The 16,340-nt window shown below is 44.6% G+C and overlaps 2 protein-coding genes across 7 annotated transcripts in view; both read right to left on the reverse strand.

The window, feature by feature from the left end:
- The window catches only part of KCNIP1 (potassium voltage-gated channel interacting protein 1), a 330,114-nt gene that overhangs the window by 31,934 nt on the left and 281,840 nt on the right, over positions 1–16,340 (reverse strand). The window contains exon 1 of one of the 6 annotated variants that reach the window (XM_044916845.1): positions 14,150–14,237. The exons of the other annotated variants lie outside the window; for them this stretch is intronic. The gene's annotated coding sequence lies outside the window, so the exon portion shown is untranslated. Of the gene's footprint in view, positions 1–14,149; positions 14,238–16,340 lie in introns of those variants that run through there. 6 annotated transcript variants of the gene reach the window in all.
- LOC110587999 (60S ribosomal protein L22-like) lies at positions 1,022–1,492 on the reverse strand. The gene has a single exon (XM_044916846.1). It carries the CDS (start codon positions 1,473–1,475, stop codon positions 1,089–1,091), a length of 387 nt encoding a protein of 128 aa, XP_044772781.1. The 5' UTR covers positions 1,476–1,492; the 3' UTR covers positions 1,022–1,088.

Raw genomic sequence — 16,340 nt, forward strand, 5'->3', positions numbered from 1 at the left:
TGAAGGCAGTCGCTCAACCAACTGAGCCACCCAGGCGCCCAAGGCCATGCTCTTTGATAAGGGCTTCAAGGTCTTTTATGATCGGCTTCCTGCGTAGCTTTCAGGGTTTGTCTGTTGCTTCTCTCCCACCCATACTCACTCTCTAGAAGTACCTGCTGTTTCCCCAAACAGACTTCCTAAGTGACGCTTTCATACTTCTGCACACGCTCCTGCTCTATCTAGCACCTGATTGCCTTCCTTCTCTGCTGGGTTATTTCCTGGGTTTCCCTCAAATCTATCCCATCACACCACACTCCTCCAGGGGGCGCTATTTAGACTACAGTGTGAATGGTGCCTACTGCAATTGTACAGTCCTCTATAAAATGTCACCTCAAGGGCTACTTCTTCTGAAATGGAAATTTTGTTCTCTTCCCCAGACAGCGTCTGTATGGCAACACCTCTCTCCGGTAGCATCTGCCACACAGCATGATAGAGACAGAGGTCTTTCGGTCTCCCTTGACCATGGGCTCCTTGAGGGGATGGCGAGTTCATTCAGTCATGTCACAAATACGGATTGAGCTCCTGTTCTGTGCCAGGTACTGTTCCAAGTGCCAGCAATGTGATCACGAACACGTCAGGCAAGTCCTCCGTTCAGTGGGACCCACACGTTAACTAAATAATCACACCCATGAATATGCAATTATGAATCGTCTTAAGAACCTTGACAAAAAAAAGAGGGGGCAGTGTGAGGAAGCAAAGCCAGAAGGAACCTGATTTGAGTCAGAGGGAGGGAGAGTCTGCAGACACCGGAGCTGAAGGGTGAAGATGAGGAAGCATCGCGGGAAGAGTTTCAGGGAGCAGAAACTGCAGGTGCCAGGATGAGGAGGTGAGTGTGAATTTGGCCTTTTGAGCAACAGAGTGGAGGCCAAGTGGTGGAGCAGAATGGCCAACGTGTCAGGTAAGATGTTAATTGGTCAGACCAGTCAATTTAGGGTTTTTATCTTCAAAGCAACGGGAAGCAGAGGTATCAAGTTTCTTTTTTTCTTTTTTTTTTTTGGTTCCCAAGTTTTATTTAAGAACTCATACAAAATATTCCAGATAAATGAGTTTTAATCCTCATCTTCCTCCTCTTCCTCGTCTTGGTTAATCTGGAAGTAACGCAACTCGTAACTCTCTTTGCTGTTAGCAACTACGCACAACCAGTCACGGAGATTATTCTTCTTCAAATATTTTTTGGTGAGATATTTCAAATACCTTTTGGAAAAAGGCACCTCAGAAGTTACAGTAATCTTGCTTTTGCTTCTTTCAATTGTTACAACCCCTCCACCGAGATTCCCAGCTTTTCCATTCACTTTGATTCTCTCTTGAAGAAACTGCTCAAAATTGGCAGCATCCATGATTCCATCTTCTACAGGGTGGGTGCAGTCAAGGGTAAACTTCAGAACTTGCTTCTTTTTTTTGCCCCCCTTCGCCACAAGCTTTTTCACGGGCGCCATGGCGGCAGCGGAGGCAGAAAGGGCAGGTATCAAGTTTCTAATTGCCCCAAACCGGAAACCCACCCGAGTGTCCATTAACATTAAAATCAACAACAAATTGTTAACGTACTGACACAATGAAATGCTGCACAGTGATGCAAATGAATTAACGACAGCAGCATCCAACAATACGAAAAAGGTCCACCCGTGCGTGCTACTACAAGTCAGGAGAGCAGTTATCTTGGGGGACTAGTGACTGGAATGGAGCGAATAGAGGGCTTCTGGGATGCTGGAATGGTTTTCCTCCTCTTTTTAAAAAATCTGGATATCGGTTACCTGGGTTCTGATGCCTACCATAGTTCAATAAGGGGTTTTTGTTATTGTTTGTTTTGGTTTGGTTTTAGTAGGTGCCAAAAGACTGCTAGGGTAGAGTTGCAACTGGATGAGAGATGATGTTAACTTTATTTTTTTTTTTATTTTATTTTATTTTATTTTATTTTATTTTTTGGTGATGTTAGCTTTGAAGGAGACTGATCAGGGGCAGATTTCCAGTCTCTCCAGCAGATAGAATCCGCCAGACCTGCTGATGTGAGGGAGGGCAGTATGAGCGAAAGGGATCAGGAGATGACAAAGAAGATTTTCCAGGGCTTGGGCAACTGGGTTGTGCAGTGGGGAGGGCTGGGAGGGAGCTTTGTCATACTTCCCTCTGTCTCCTGGCCCCAGCAGTGGGGCTGTTACAGGGATGGGTTTTGGTTAATACTGATTGACCTTCACTGAATTTAAGTCAATAACCTGATGATCAGTGCTGGGAGAAGAGCCAGTTACCATCCCCTTGCTTTCTACACATCTCACCTTCTTAGGATAGTTCAAATTATTTGTTCTCTAGACTCAACAGCTTTTTGTTGTAGGGTTCATGAATGTTTGTCAAATGGACAGAACGTATTTATTCTCTTTGTAAGTACAATGGCAGGTTATGTGCTTGGGCACATAGGTGTAATAGCTTCAGATGTTCCTCGTGATTCTAGATGTTGAGAGGAGAGGAAGGGACGTTTAAAGAGAGCCTCTCAGTGTGAGTTGCTATGTCCAATGCATTTCATGCCCTGCTTTATATACTCCTTAAATAACCTCGTCAGGATTATTTTATAAATACCCATTTTCTAGGTCATTATGGCTTGGTTATTAGTCATCAAGTAACAAAGTTGGAATTTGAACTGTGTCTGGTTTTGATTTTGCCATGCTGCTTCTGTCTGATCAGGGATGAAGGTCAGGGGATCAATGGTGTCTCCGTCTCCATGATGACAGGAGGGAGCCCGATGCTTAGAAAGTGCTTGGAGATCTCCAAAAGAGAGCAGCTCTGATGTTCTCTTTTGCCATTTTTAAAAAACATTTACCCATAATGTCTCTTTATAGGATAATAAAAATGAACCATCTGTGGTTCATTGGGAAACATGTCTCAGGCTTATTAAAAATATATGAATTTTTATTTTAAGACAGGATGGCCATATTATTCAAAATTGTAAGCCAAAATGTATTATCTATTATTAATTTATTTTTAATAGACATCTTTCTTATAGATTAGCATTCTAATTACTTCTGAAAAAGTGGGCAGCAGCGAGGCGAGGTTTCCAATTAAAATTGTCCTGAAGATAAATGGAGGTCTTGGGCTGAGAGACTTCACCCTTTCCCCATCCGGGAGCAATCCTATCTGTCTCCCCAGCGGGGGCAGGTCAGGCTTCTCATTTGTGCTGTATCTGCCCCAAGAGTTTGAGGCTCTCCTCAGGAGTGAAGGGGGGGGGAGCTTCCAACCACACTTTCTGGAAAGGGCTGCACAGGTGAAGGTGAAGGCCACGGGAGGAACTGCCACCAGCTTTCGGCCACTTTCCCCTCCTCTCAGCTGCCTGCCCTTCCCAAGGCCCCCACACTGCCTGTTTACTATCCCTCTCCCAGGCCAAACCCAGAAAGCACCTGTCTTTCTGTGACTGCAGCTCTCATTATCTGACAGGAGAGTGCAGGGGCTCTTGCAAATCTTCATATAATTGAAAAATCTCCATAGTTTGACTGAAGCTCAGTCATGTCAGTTGCAATCAGGTCACATTGATGACAAGCCTTCTGCGGTCAGATGTTTGCATCTGTCAAGTCGGAGATGGTTGAATGTTGTGCCCAGGGAGTGGGGCTTGAATCCTGAACCTGTCACACACTTGTTGGGTGGCTTCCACAGTCTTGTATGTGAAGGACACTACCTTCTTAGGGTCTTCCAAGGATTAGGTGGGCACCCAGATGTGTGTAGTTAGTAGGCGAGCGGCAAGTGTGGCTCCTGTCCTTTCCCCTCCTGCCCATCCCTGTGTGAGGGGGTGGGGTGGGAAACTGAGCTCTGAGTGTCAGTCTGGCACTATCTTTAAGGGACAATGTGTAGGAGGGCTGGACCCTCCCTCACCCCCCTGGTTCAGTGTTCTTTGCGGGGCTGGGCATTTCCATTTGCTGGGGCTTCAATTCCTTCTGTAGGAAAAAGGAGGGATGAACAGGGACATTGGATTTGTAGCCTTGCCAGTTCTTTATATTTTCAGTTTATTAATCAATTATGGAGCTCATCTTCAGAAACATCTCTAAGGTCACCTTGAACCTATGCTATTTTCAGTTCATATTAATTTTCTCTCGAGATACCAAGTTTTATTAAGTTTATTACTTTTGGGTAAGTCAGAGTTCTTTTTAATCAGTCCTAGTTTACTTCTTTTGATCTTCTAATTTTAGTATTATTTTAGATTTTCTCAACATTCATGTATTTGTTTAACAAGTATATAAGCATGCCCATGCTCTCCGTATTCAGATTTTAGGGAAACAATCTATATAAAAGAAGTTTAATGAATTCCTACTATGTGAAGATGCGCTAAGTGCTTTCTTTCTTTTTTTTTTTTTTTTTATTTGACAGAGAGAGAGATAGCGAGAGCAGGAACACAAGCAGGGGGAGTGGGAGAGGGAGAAGCAGGCTTCCCGCTGAGCAGGGAGCCAGATGTGGGACTCAATCCCAGGACCCTGGGATCATGACCTGAGCCGAAGGCAGACGCTTAACGACTGAGCCACCCAGGTGCCCCGTGCTTTCGTTTGTTAATCTCCTTTTATCTTCCCAGAAATCCCGGGAGGTGATGTTAGTATCCCCAGTTTGCCATTGGACAAGCTAAGTCTCTGAAAGCTTATGTGATTCTCCCAGGGTCCCGCAGAGAGTAAGCGCTTGTTTTGGGATCTGGAGCCAGATCTTTCTGTAATGTACTGTTGCAATGTTGTAGCGTTGCATCCAGCTTCTTTCTGCCTTCCTTCTCCTCTTCATACATTGGAGAGATGGAAGTTATTATTCCCGGAATTGCTCAGCATTGATTCTTTGCTTCTTCAGACCTGGAGGATTTTTTAAAAGCCTCCTTGTCTTGTCTAAAAAGGCTTTGGAAAGCCTTGGAGTGCAGACTCGGTAAGAAGGGTCCTCCAGGGCTCCCATCCAGCAGCTTGCTTCTTTCCTGTTGCACTTGAACTCGGCAGAATCTGAGGATAAAGTGCAGGACTGCTGCAACTTAATGCAGACCTGGCCGAGTAGCAGCCCGCATATTTAATACCATGCATGTTTAATTGCATCTGGCCAATGAGTGCGTTGCATGTTTGGGTATCTTAGGTAGTTCTTGGGGAAAATTGAGGGCATGTATATCAAGCAATTTTTGAATTATGTCTCTATTAGCCTCTGTGAATGTCTCCCCGGGGAAGCCAGGAAAGCTCTATTAGCAGAGCAGTTTAAAACAGGATTGGAGGAAGCAGTAGGGGACTGTCCCATAGGGAACAATAATTATAAACAGCACTTCCATGTAAACAGGTCTTAATGTGTTTTCTATATTGAATTCCTGAGAGTGAGATTCTTGGGTGGTGTCTCAGCGCCCCCTCCAGGGCAGCACCCCTGAAGTGCTGGGAACTTAAGTAGAAGGCTTAGTGGGCCCCTCTGCCTCCCTGGGCACCAGAATCCTCTAAGACCATGGCAATGCTGAGTTGTGAGCAACATGATGATAATGCCATTTTTGTGTGACCTTGGGCAAGTCACTTCCTTCCTTCGGGTCTTTGTATCTATAAACTGTTAGCACTGAGCCAAATGCTCTCATACAGTTCATTTCAATTAATCCTCCCAATATCCTACAAGGTGGGTTATATTACCCCATTTTACAGATGAGGAAACTAAGTCTCATGGGAGTTAAGTACCTTGCCCAAAGTCATTAGTCCACAAATGGCAGAAGGGGGGTTTAAATTCTGGCTTCTGACTCCAATTCCAGGGTTATTTCCAAGGCACCAGATCATTTTCATGCTCTTTAGGGTCCTGCCCAGCTAAATACTCTATGAAATATACCTTTTCAGTACCAGAAGCTTGGTGATCTCATCTTGGCTTTTGCAACACTCCCTCAACTTATTTAGACTCTGACAGCCATGGGAACAGATATATTGCTCATTTGTACTGTGTTTTATGGCTGCTGCTGGTTCCACTGTTCTAGGGGTTATGGCTCAGGCCAGTGCACCCATAAGGCATCCTATCTGAGGGTTGGTTGTCACGGTGATAGTGCTGTAGAGAAATGTGGCCCCAGCAAGGTCATATCCCTTCTGTCCACCTTGAAAGCAAGTATATCATGGAAACGTGAGATCATGAAAACTTCAAGGTTGGATGGATATTAGATGTTATCAGTGGTTTTCAAACTCCTATAAAGGCAAGTACTTCTTTAATTAAAGGCAACTTGCACGGAGGCTACGTCAAATAGATGAGAACAATCAGATGCTGGGTTAAAGAGCGAGAGCAGACAAATGTTTTTTTCCTTCCCCAAATCCCATATGGTGCTCCTTCTGGAAATTTTGCAGATCAGCATTTGGAAACCACTGATCTAATTCAACCTGCTCATTTTGTGGTTGGCTAGGATGAACCTAGAGAGGAACATGGATGCGCCTGAGGGACAGGGCTGAGGCTGGAGTCCAGGTCAACTGCATGATGCCTGAGGCTCTTTCAACAACAAAGGAATAGCAATGAGGGTGTCCAGGGTTGGGCTTGAATGCACTCTCAGCTCCTTTGCTATGAGCAGGGTTGGCCATTAATTTGTGCATTAATCCACTCATTCACCAGTTTTTACTGAGTACCTATTTGTCAAGTAGGAGCACTTGCTCTATTCTTGGAATATTCTCTGAAATATCAGGGGTTTACCCCCAGGCAGGCCAGAGGGGGAATAGCAAGCTTGTCAATAATTAGAATGTGTATTAGGCAGGGAATAGAGAGGTCTGGAGAAGGAGCCACGCTTTGAGGGAAAACAAAGGCCCACTGGAGGGGAGTGAGAAGTAACTCTGTGTATGGTGTGGGATGTGGAGTCTTTGCTGGTGAAATTGGAAGGCTTTGTCTTGGTCCCACAGATGCATTCTGAAGTATGAGGAAGCTTTGAAAGTAAACCTCTGGGCTTGTCACTCATTAGTTATTTGTTCATTCATTCAACACTTCTTGAGCATCTCCGATGTGTTGGGCAATGTGCTGGGCAGAAGAAATATGTGGTGAACAGGGTGAACATACTCACTGTCTTCACAAACAGCCCCTCCTCAAGGCTCTTCTTTGTTGTCAGGATAAAAACATTTGTTCAGTCTTTCAACAAGTGTTTGTCCTTGGTGCCAGAAGCAACTCTTCTCTTAAAGCTGATTCCCTCGGGAGGCACAGCTCCACGTGGCTCGAGAGGGGAAAGATCACCTCAGCTATTCTTTCTCTAGTTCTTTAAATATGCAAATGTGAAAGCAAATAACGGTCCAAAGCCAGTATACTATGTTAGCACCATCATTTAAGAAGGGAAAAAAAAGATTTTACTCAGGCTCTTCACACACAAATTCACGGACAAAATAATTGCCTAAGCAGGGGTCTGTTTTTCAGGGGCGGTTCGAGATCAGTCAGTGCAGAAGGGTACGTTGTGATGGGGATGGATTAAAAGTCAGGAGAGAAGGAAAGGAAAGATCAGTCCAAGTGGGCATCATAGTAGAAGGGCCTGAGTAGCATGAGAGGTTGAGAACCCTGGGAATGGAGAGAGAGAAGATGGTGGAGGGGCATGTATGGGAGAGGGAGGGTGAAGGCAGAGAGGAGGAATCTGTGGACAGCTTTGACTTTTTAATCTTTGAATATTGCCTCGAGGGAAATAAAGGAACAATACTGTAATGCGTACTTATTTCCAGGGCATTGGATCAATGGAGTATGAGGCCGAATATGCTGAACAAATGACTATGTGTGTGCCATTGAACTCTTAATTCAGAAAACCCTGCCTGCCCAGCCAGAGCGAGGCCTGAGGAAGTAACAGGACAGACTGTCCTTTCCAGCCAGGTTTGTGGCACTGAAGACAAAGGCTGGGTTCCTCCCTGGGGCTGGCTTTGTTGGCGGAGGTCGGGGGGGGGGGGCGGAGTTCTGGCTACGGCGCAGGTGCCAAGTGGGCTTCTGGAACTTTCTTTTGCAGCATATGGTCTCTAGAGATTGGAGCATAATGAGCCGTTGGTAAGCTGTTAATAAGCTCAGCAGACCCTTAAAGGCAAATGATTCTAGGATGGAACTTACTGGACACCCAAGAGAACCACAGAGAAATCAAGAGCTTGCCTCAGAATGAGCTGAATCTCCTTCCTGTTACTGCCGCTCTCTCTCCCTGCCCTTTCTCACTCCTGATTCTTCACCTTTCTTCTCCCCACTTCTGACCACTTCTGTGCTGCCGCTCTCTCCTTCCTATCTCTCCCATCTCCTTTCTCTCCCGTTTCTTCTGTAGTTGAAAATAGGGTAGACTCTCGAAGCAGGTTCATTCTATTCCTCAAGTACACTCTATATTCACTTTTCTTACTATAAACCAGGCGGTGGTCCTTGTCTGTCGGTACCAGGAAGCTGACCACTGTGTCACCACAGTGCTTGGTCCTGGGGATAATGTGGGACTGGGGCGGCGGCAAGCTACGGGCACTTTCACTTTATTTGTATGGTAAGGGATTGTTAAATCATGAGAGTTCATTCATGTATAACTTGTGTGAGGATTATGCAAATAAGTAGGAAAACATGTTTTTACAAAGCAAGTGAGTTGCATGTTTGATATTTCTCTTTCACTACAGAATCTCAAACCAGCCACATGCAGTTGCTTTGATTTAGATGTGGCCCTCACTTTTTCTCAGCGTCTATCATCTTAGATAGGAAAAGACATTTAAAAAAATTGACCAGGCTTGCTATGACAGACTTCAAGCTACCAGGTAGTCTATGCTAGCAAAACTAGTGTGTCTTTGCATTGGATTTTAGGAGATTTTCTCAGCTGCAGGGTGTGGTTGGGGGAGAAGGTGGGCAGTAGCAGAGTGGAACCTGGGGTCAGTCTCATTTTATTGGTCAGGTGCAGGGGGTGGGTGTCCTCAGTCTGTGGCTGAATGAGGGGGTGGCTTTCCAGGCCTAGGCAGCTCTGGATGTCCTTGTGAGATCCCAAGGACTGGAAAGGTTTCTGAACACAGAATGCATTCTTCTGAAGCAGAATCCATTTCTATCCTTCTGTTGGTCATACAAGTAGGCAGTTCTAGACAGACCTGGGAGCCCACTCAGAGCGAGAGACAGGGTCATCCTCATGGGGGATGAGAGGTCTGAGGAAACTCCTCCCAGTTACCTTGAAAGAGGTATATTCTCAGAACACCTTAAACCTTGGCAACATAAAAATGATAATGTAATTAACAGATTTGGTAGTTAGAGAGAAAGACAGGAGAAGTAAAGGAAGTAAAAGTGTGCTTGTCTTTGGATATTTTAGAGAAGGTGGGCAGGAGAGACTGCTCAAAGCCAATATTTAAGGAATCAAGGCTTAAGCGCACCATTTAAAGTAAAACAAAATCTATGGAAGCATTAAAAATAACCAAATCTGGAAGTAGAAAGAAGAAAAAGAGAAGAGAGAGGTTTGGGGCTAAGGCTGTGGAAGTGTAATCTACTTGGGTTCTTCTGTTTACTCAGTGGTGGGAGGGTGTATGAACCCTGGGTCTATATCTAGAGATGTCAACAAGGCCATGCTCCTTTTAAAGGCCCTGGGGAGAATCCATTCCTTACCTCTTCCAACTTCTGGTGGCTGCCAGCGCTCTTTGCCTTGCGGCCCTCCCTCCTGTCTCTGCTCCAGCTTCACATCACCCTCTCCTCTTCTGTCTGTGTCTGATCTCTGCCTGACTCTCTTTTATGATGACATATAGGGCTTAGGATGGCATATACAACCCACACGGATAATTAAGGATAATCTCAAGATCCTTAACTTAATCACACCTGCAAGAACCTTTTTCCCTGTAAGGTGACATTCATAGGTTCTAGGGATTAGGACAAGATATCTTTGGATGGCCATGACTCAGCCCATGACAACCTAACTGGACTGGGTTATGAGTACCTTACCAAGGGGAGTGATAACAAACATTTGATGAGTAGAAACAGTGATGTTCCCAATGCTCCAGCACAGTTTTGCTGCATTTGGACAAGAGAAAGTCCTCTGTAGTGGGACTCAGAAGACTTGAATTGAGTCCTGAAATTGTTACTTTCTACCCATGTGGCCTTGAAGTCAAAGCTCCAGAACTTCAGTTTTTTTAAAAAATACAGAATTAGTTCAATAGTAATATAAGATTCCAGATCTGACAAGATTTCTCTGCTGTCCAAGTGCAACACTCAAAGGACAGTGGGTTCCTAAGCTATAAAGTACTAGACAGGCACTAAGTCCATAAGAAATAGTTAAAGAGGGCTATGTGTGGGTAGTCAGCTTCATACGAACCATATTTGAAGTCTTTTACCATCAAAAATCTCTGGAGTAATAGAGGCGCCTGGGTGGCTCAGTCGTTAAGTGTCTGCCTTCAGCTCAGGTCATGGTCCCAGGGTCCTGGGATCGAGCCCCGCATCGGGCTCCCTACTCAGCGGGAAGCCTGCTTCTCCCTCTCCCCCTCCCCCTGCTTGTGTTCCCTCTCTCGCTGTGTCTCTCTCTGCCAAATAAATAAATAAAATCTTAAAAAAAAAATCTCTGGAGTAATAATACATGTTTGACATATTTTAGAATGCATGGGAAGTTGACTCTTTCTAAAGACCCCAATAAACACACCTGGATTCTCATGGTTTCCCTGAGTTTGTGAAGTTATTACTATTGCTATTATTTTTGGTGGTGGTTTGCATAGCCTGTGACATTCCTGATTCTGTAAACAAGCTATGTCTATGCTAGCAAAACTAGTGTTTATAACCTATGTTGAGACAGGTGGACGACATGGCAGCAGGAGAACCCACTCTGGGAAACACTGATGCGTACCTCACCACCACGGTCAGTGCTTGGCCCTGGGATGGTGAGCTACTTCTGGAGTTGCTGTTAGCAGCGCCAGTGGACATGGTGCTCTGGGAAGAGAGGACTCCCATCTGGTGAGGGGGAGCCTGCCTCAGGCTGGCCCAGTGAGCAGCAGGAGAGGGAGAGACAAGGCATTCACTGGTAATGGTCTCGGAACTTTCTGGGGGACATTACTTGTCTGCCACCCCGTGCCCCTGCCCGATCTTCTCCTCTCTGCAGCCCCTGCTATCCTCACCTTGGAGGGACGGGTGATGAGTCCGACTGATTGGCAGTTAAGATGAGGTCATTAAGGTGGCCCTGATACAACATGGCTGGTGTCTTGTAGGAAGAGGGAAGGACGGAGTGAAGATGAGACACACAGGGAGAAGATACCATGTGCACATGGAGACAGATTGCAGTGATGCTGCCACAAGCCTGGGAGCACCTGGGGTTACCAGAAACTGCAAGAGGCAAGGAGGGATTCTCCTCTAGAGACTTAAAGGGAACACAGTCCTGCCAACTCCTTGCTTTTGGATTTTTAGCCTCCAGAACTGTGAAAGAAGAAATTTCTGTTATTTTGAGCCATCCGATCTGAAGTAATTTGTTACACTCGTCCTAGGAAATTAGTACAACCATCATCCTCATGTCTCCATTTTGACAAATAAGGAAAGTGAAAGCTCGGGAAGAAAAGGGACTTGCCCAAGGGCATGCCACTGATAAATGACACATCCAAGATCAGAACCCAGCTCTTTTGATTCTAGGCCCTAAATCGATACCATTCTAAAATTACAACGGAAAAATAAAATAAGAATAAGATGAAGCACCTAAGAAAGACTACTGATAGGTTCTTCAGAATTGCTCTCCTGCTCTCTTTAGAATGATTGCATCACATTGGTCCTTGTGTACTTAATAGGAGGCGATATTCTCCTTCTGGGACTCAAATGGGTGAACAGAATTTCAGATGTCACATACACATTAAATATGGCATTTTGGACCATATGGGAAAGGCTCTAGCATAGCAGCCTGTGTGGTATAGACTTGATGATAGACCACAGACTCCCATCTTACTCATTGAGCCACTTGGTATACAGGATAATGGGTACAATTTTAGAGACAAATACCTCTACCCTGCTATTGCTTGTGTTTTTGGAAATTTTATGTAGTTTCTCTAAACCTGTCTTCTTCTTTATATAAAAGGAACAATGAGGGGCCCCTGGGTGGCTCAGTCTATTAAGCATCTGCCTTCGGCTCAGGTCCTGATCTCGGGGCCCTGGGATGGGGCTCCCTGCTCAGTTGGGAGACTGCTTTTCCCTCTCCTTCTTCCTCTTCCCCCTCCCTCTCCCCCTCCCCCCCTCTCGTGCTCTCTCTCTCTCAAATAAATAAAATCTTAAAAAAATTTAAAAACAGGAACAATGAGATCCACTTTCCAGTGCTATTTAATTTTTTTTCTTTAGAGTGTTATTGTGAGGCTCACATTAGCTCATGTATATAGGAGCACCTGGCACTATGCCTGGGACATTGTAGGTGCTGAATAAATGTTAATCCCTTCCTTCACCAAGGGTTCCTGGAGGCGGTCTTAAACATATGTTCTCTACATTTTACCCTAATCCCCTCATTACTATAACATTAGATGAGTAACTGATATCTTCTGTGTTAATAAAACCAAAAGCTATAATCTTGAGAAGCTGAAGCAGGAGAAGAGAGATGAGCATGTTCGGATATGGAAAGGAAGAACAGGGTAATATTTTTCACCACACCTTTAGCCTTATAAGGAAATTTCTCTGGAACTTTCTCTTACATTAATTTGTCACGTCAGTGGGTATCTCCTTTGAAGCTCAGAACATGGATGAAACATGTTTTGGGGATCTAGTGGAGAACCAGGGGTTTTGCTCAATTGTTACGGACTGGCAGGCTGAGTGTAGGGGTCGAGAGGAGCACATATAAGGGCCTGAGGGCCTAGAAGAGTTCTTTTGTGCACAAAGAACTATTCTTCCAGATTGTTAGATTTCAGGTGGTTTTTAAGAAATAAAAGTTTTCTGAATGTGCTTCAGCTTCCAACATCTCAGGGAAACACAATCATGGAATCATAGACTCATGGATTCACTAAATTTTAGCTGAAGCTTAATAAGCTCTCACGTACAGGCCTGGCATATAGGACAGATAAAGGGAACCTGGTTTTGTTGAAGCAGGGACGAAGCGTCCAGAGTCTGCCTTACTGCAAAACTGTGAACAAGGAAATATTCAGGTACTCCAGAATTCCATGAAGCAGAGTCTGAAAATCATCAATATTCTCATAAGGAAACTGAGATCCAAATAAAAAATGACTTGACCGATTAAATAGAGAGCAATCGTTAATAGAAACCAGGTCTCTTGACTCCTAGTCCAGAGCTCACCCAACCACATCATCCCGCATTCAGTCTCTATTCTATCTCAGGTTTGGTTAGTACTTCAGCTAGTCCTCTGTCTACAAATGTATTTCATTATTATGTACAGTTATGGCTTGTGATGCCTCTTGGAAGAGAAATTCTGTCTACACTATCCAGTTATGGGAGAATATACATTGAATACACATTGTATATACATTGAATATATATTGTTGGAGACTGGTTTTGTTTAATGCATTGCTCATCAGAATTGGAATCTCTCCAGAAGTTTAATTTTATGTGATAAAAATTATATAAACAAACTATGTCCTATTTGGGACAAAATCTCCATAAGGAGGAAGAAAATACTCACTTCTTGAACCTCTTTAACTTTGGAAACCAAACCACTAACTTTCTAGTCATAAACAGCATGGGTTAACCCAAATTTTTGGCTACTTTCTCACTAAGGAGTGGAAGGTAAAACCACAGCTAATAAGGTGGTTTTAAGGTAAGGATTCTTATGAGGGTTGGGGGTGAAGGGCTGGGGAAAGGAACTGACATTTTCTAAATGTCTTCTAATTGTCCGGCACTGTGATTAGCATTTTTTTTACAGAAGTTTTAACACCCATAATCTTCCCACCTACTTCTTAAAGTTAATCAACATAATGACTTCTAAAAGTCATCGGCTTCTACCAACAACATAGCTATCAGACACTTGGAGAGAGGATTGTGATGTTTTGTGCTAGTCTCACACAGCTAGTAATCCACCAAGACCCACATGCACACAGGGCAGGAAGGGAAGATCTAACCCCCTCCGGTTCTCCAACTCTCCAGGCACCGTGGAAAGCGCATCACTGGGGCGGTCTAAGGAAGACGAGGGATCAACACCTCTGGGCTTTAGCAGATCCTCTGCAGAGCTCTCGGGTCTCCGCGCTACTTTGCGTGCGTTTTCTAAACTCATAACAACCTAAGCTGAAAAACACATTCTTAAAAAAACAGGGAAGCTCAAGAGTTCGCTTACCGTCTGACAAGTCAATCAGCCCGAGGTAGTGCAAAAGTTTCAGAGAGGAGCACAGGACCACCACTATTCCCAATGTTTGGAGCCCCTCGGACTCGCCCTCCCCCCACATCCTGCCCGGATGCTGGCGCACCATCCAGCAGGACGCCAGCAGGCATTTAAAGCCGGTCTTCCAAGCCGTTCTTTCCGCTGTTCTCCCAAGTGCACGGTTGATTTTCACCAGTCTGTCTTCCGCATTCCCTCCCTCCCTCCCTCCCTTCCACTCCTCCCCGCTCCCTCCACCTTTCTCCTCCTCTTAGCCGGCAATCTCTACGTGGTTTCATAGTAATCTTTGCTTTTACTTCCTCTTCTATGAAGGCAATCTCCCCAAAGTCTTCACCAACCCTTACACATCTGCTGCCTGAGTGTAACGGTAACCGGCAGCCTCTCATGGCATATCCTCTTTGGGACTCTGAGGGAATGTGTGTGAACGTAGACTATTTCAAGACATAAGGGAAAAGACTTAACTGCTTTTGATCTGCAACAGGCTTAGAGGGTAAGGCTATTTTTCAAAAGGACAACAATTTGCCTGTATTTCTCTAGTAAAAACCAATCAAGCTTATTCTGGAGTATAGGTGGTCCCTGTTTTGACATCACAAACTGCCCCTGGAAACTGGATCACCAAGAAAGTAATTGTAAACTGGGCTGAGTCTACAGTTCTATTTGTGTTTGGGCAGGTTTTGTATCAGTAGAAGAAATTACTAAAAGCAAAACTGATTGAGCAAAACTCCTAGAAAGAAAACAAAGGATGGGGAAGCAACAGTGTGGGTTATAGGTGTGTCCTAAGCTTCTGGGCTCTGTGGGGGGCATCACACTCTCCTTACACCAGATGGTTAACAGTGAGCCTGGTGGGGAAGGGCGGCCAACATGAAGAAGAAGGAAGACTGGGACTTCCATCACAGAGACCTACCCTTGGGAAAGTTCCTTGATCTTCATAAGGCCCAGTTTCCTCTTTGGGAATAAGCTTCCTCAAGTAAGAGAGCCTGTGGCAGGTGTGAGAGCAGAGTTTGTACTTAGCAAATGCTGGCCTCACATTCGGAGAATACACCACGTGGGCAACAATGTGTGTGTGGGGCGGGGAAGATACTCTCATGACCTGGTGTGGATGTAAATTCATAATCCACTTAGGAGGGAAAAACCCATCAGAAATAAAAAGTGTATATACATTTTGATCCTGGAATTTCACTTAAAAGATATTCATCACATCATTTGTAATAGCAGAAGACAGAAAAAACTTATATGCTTATCACTGAGGAAATTGGTTAAATAAATTATAGCATATACGACACAGCCATTATAAATATATAACACGTTCGTGTATCTTTTCTTGGAAGAACACTGAAAATATATTATTAAAGGAAAAAAGTAAGTTGTTTAGTATATGGCCATTTTATTTTATTTCATTTTATTTTACTTTTTTAAAGATTTTATTTATTTGACAGAGAGAGAGCAGGAGAGCACAAGCAGGAGGAGCAGCAGCGGGAGCGGGAGAAGCAGACTTCGCTGAGCAGGGAGCCTGACATGGGGCTTGAACCCAGGACCCTGGGATCATGACCCGAGCCGAAGACAGTTGCTTAACCGACTGAGCCACCCAGGAGCCCTTTAGTATATTGTAATTTTAATTTTGAAAAGGGACACACATACACCATCTGTGGGCATATACATAACATAGTTTCAGAAGGATACACTGATAATTGAGAATTTAGTTGCCTCTGGAGAAGATAGCTGAGGGCCTGGGTCAGAGGGAGGCCCATTTTTGACATGTTCTCCCACGGATATAATGTATTTTCAACAACAATAACTAAATGTGAATGGTGCTCTCTCCTTCCTTTCCTTCTTGATGAAGGGGGAACATATTCTACGTATCAGACTGAGGCTCAGCAAACTCTCGTCTTCTCTGCTCCGCACTTTCCTTCTTGGTTCTATGTATCAATCTTCCATCTCATTTGTGCCTAGGCAGTGGTGTCCAGAGTCAGCCCATTCCAGCTTGTGAAAGCTGATGGTTAAATTTTTAGGGAATTAGCAAGGCAGTTGTTAAATCTTTGGTGGTTTGATCAGCCACAGTAGGAGTATTTACACTAGGGAGATGGGCAGGGGAAGGAAGAGTAGGGGCGTGGGGGTGGGAAACACCACTTTCACCGCTTTGCCATTCCAG

Source organism: Neomonachus schauinslandi, chromosome 7 (assembly GCF_002201575.2).
Source record: "Neomonachus schauinslandi chromosome 7, ASM220157v2, whole genome shotgun sequence".
In the NCBI taxonomy this organism is placed as follows: domain Eukaryota; kingdom Metazoa; phylum Chordata; class Mammalia; order Carnivora; family Phocidae; genus Neomonachus; species Neomonachus schauinslandi.

What these genes read in the sequence shown, in the direction of transcription:
- LOC110587999 (XM_044916846.1), bottom strand. Translation starts at nt 1,475, where the DNA reads ATGGCGCCCGTGAAAAAGCTTGTGGCGAAGGGGGGCAAAAAAAAGAAG.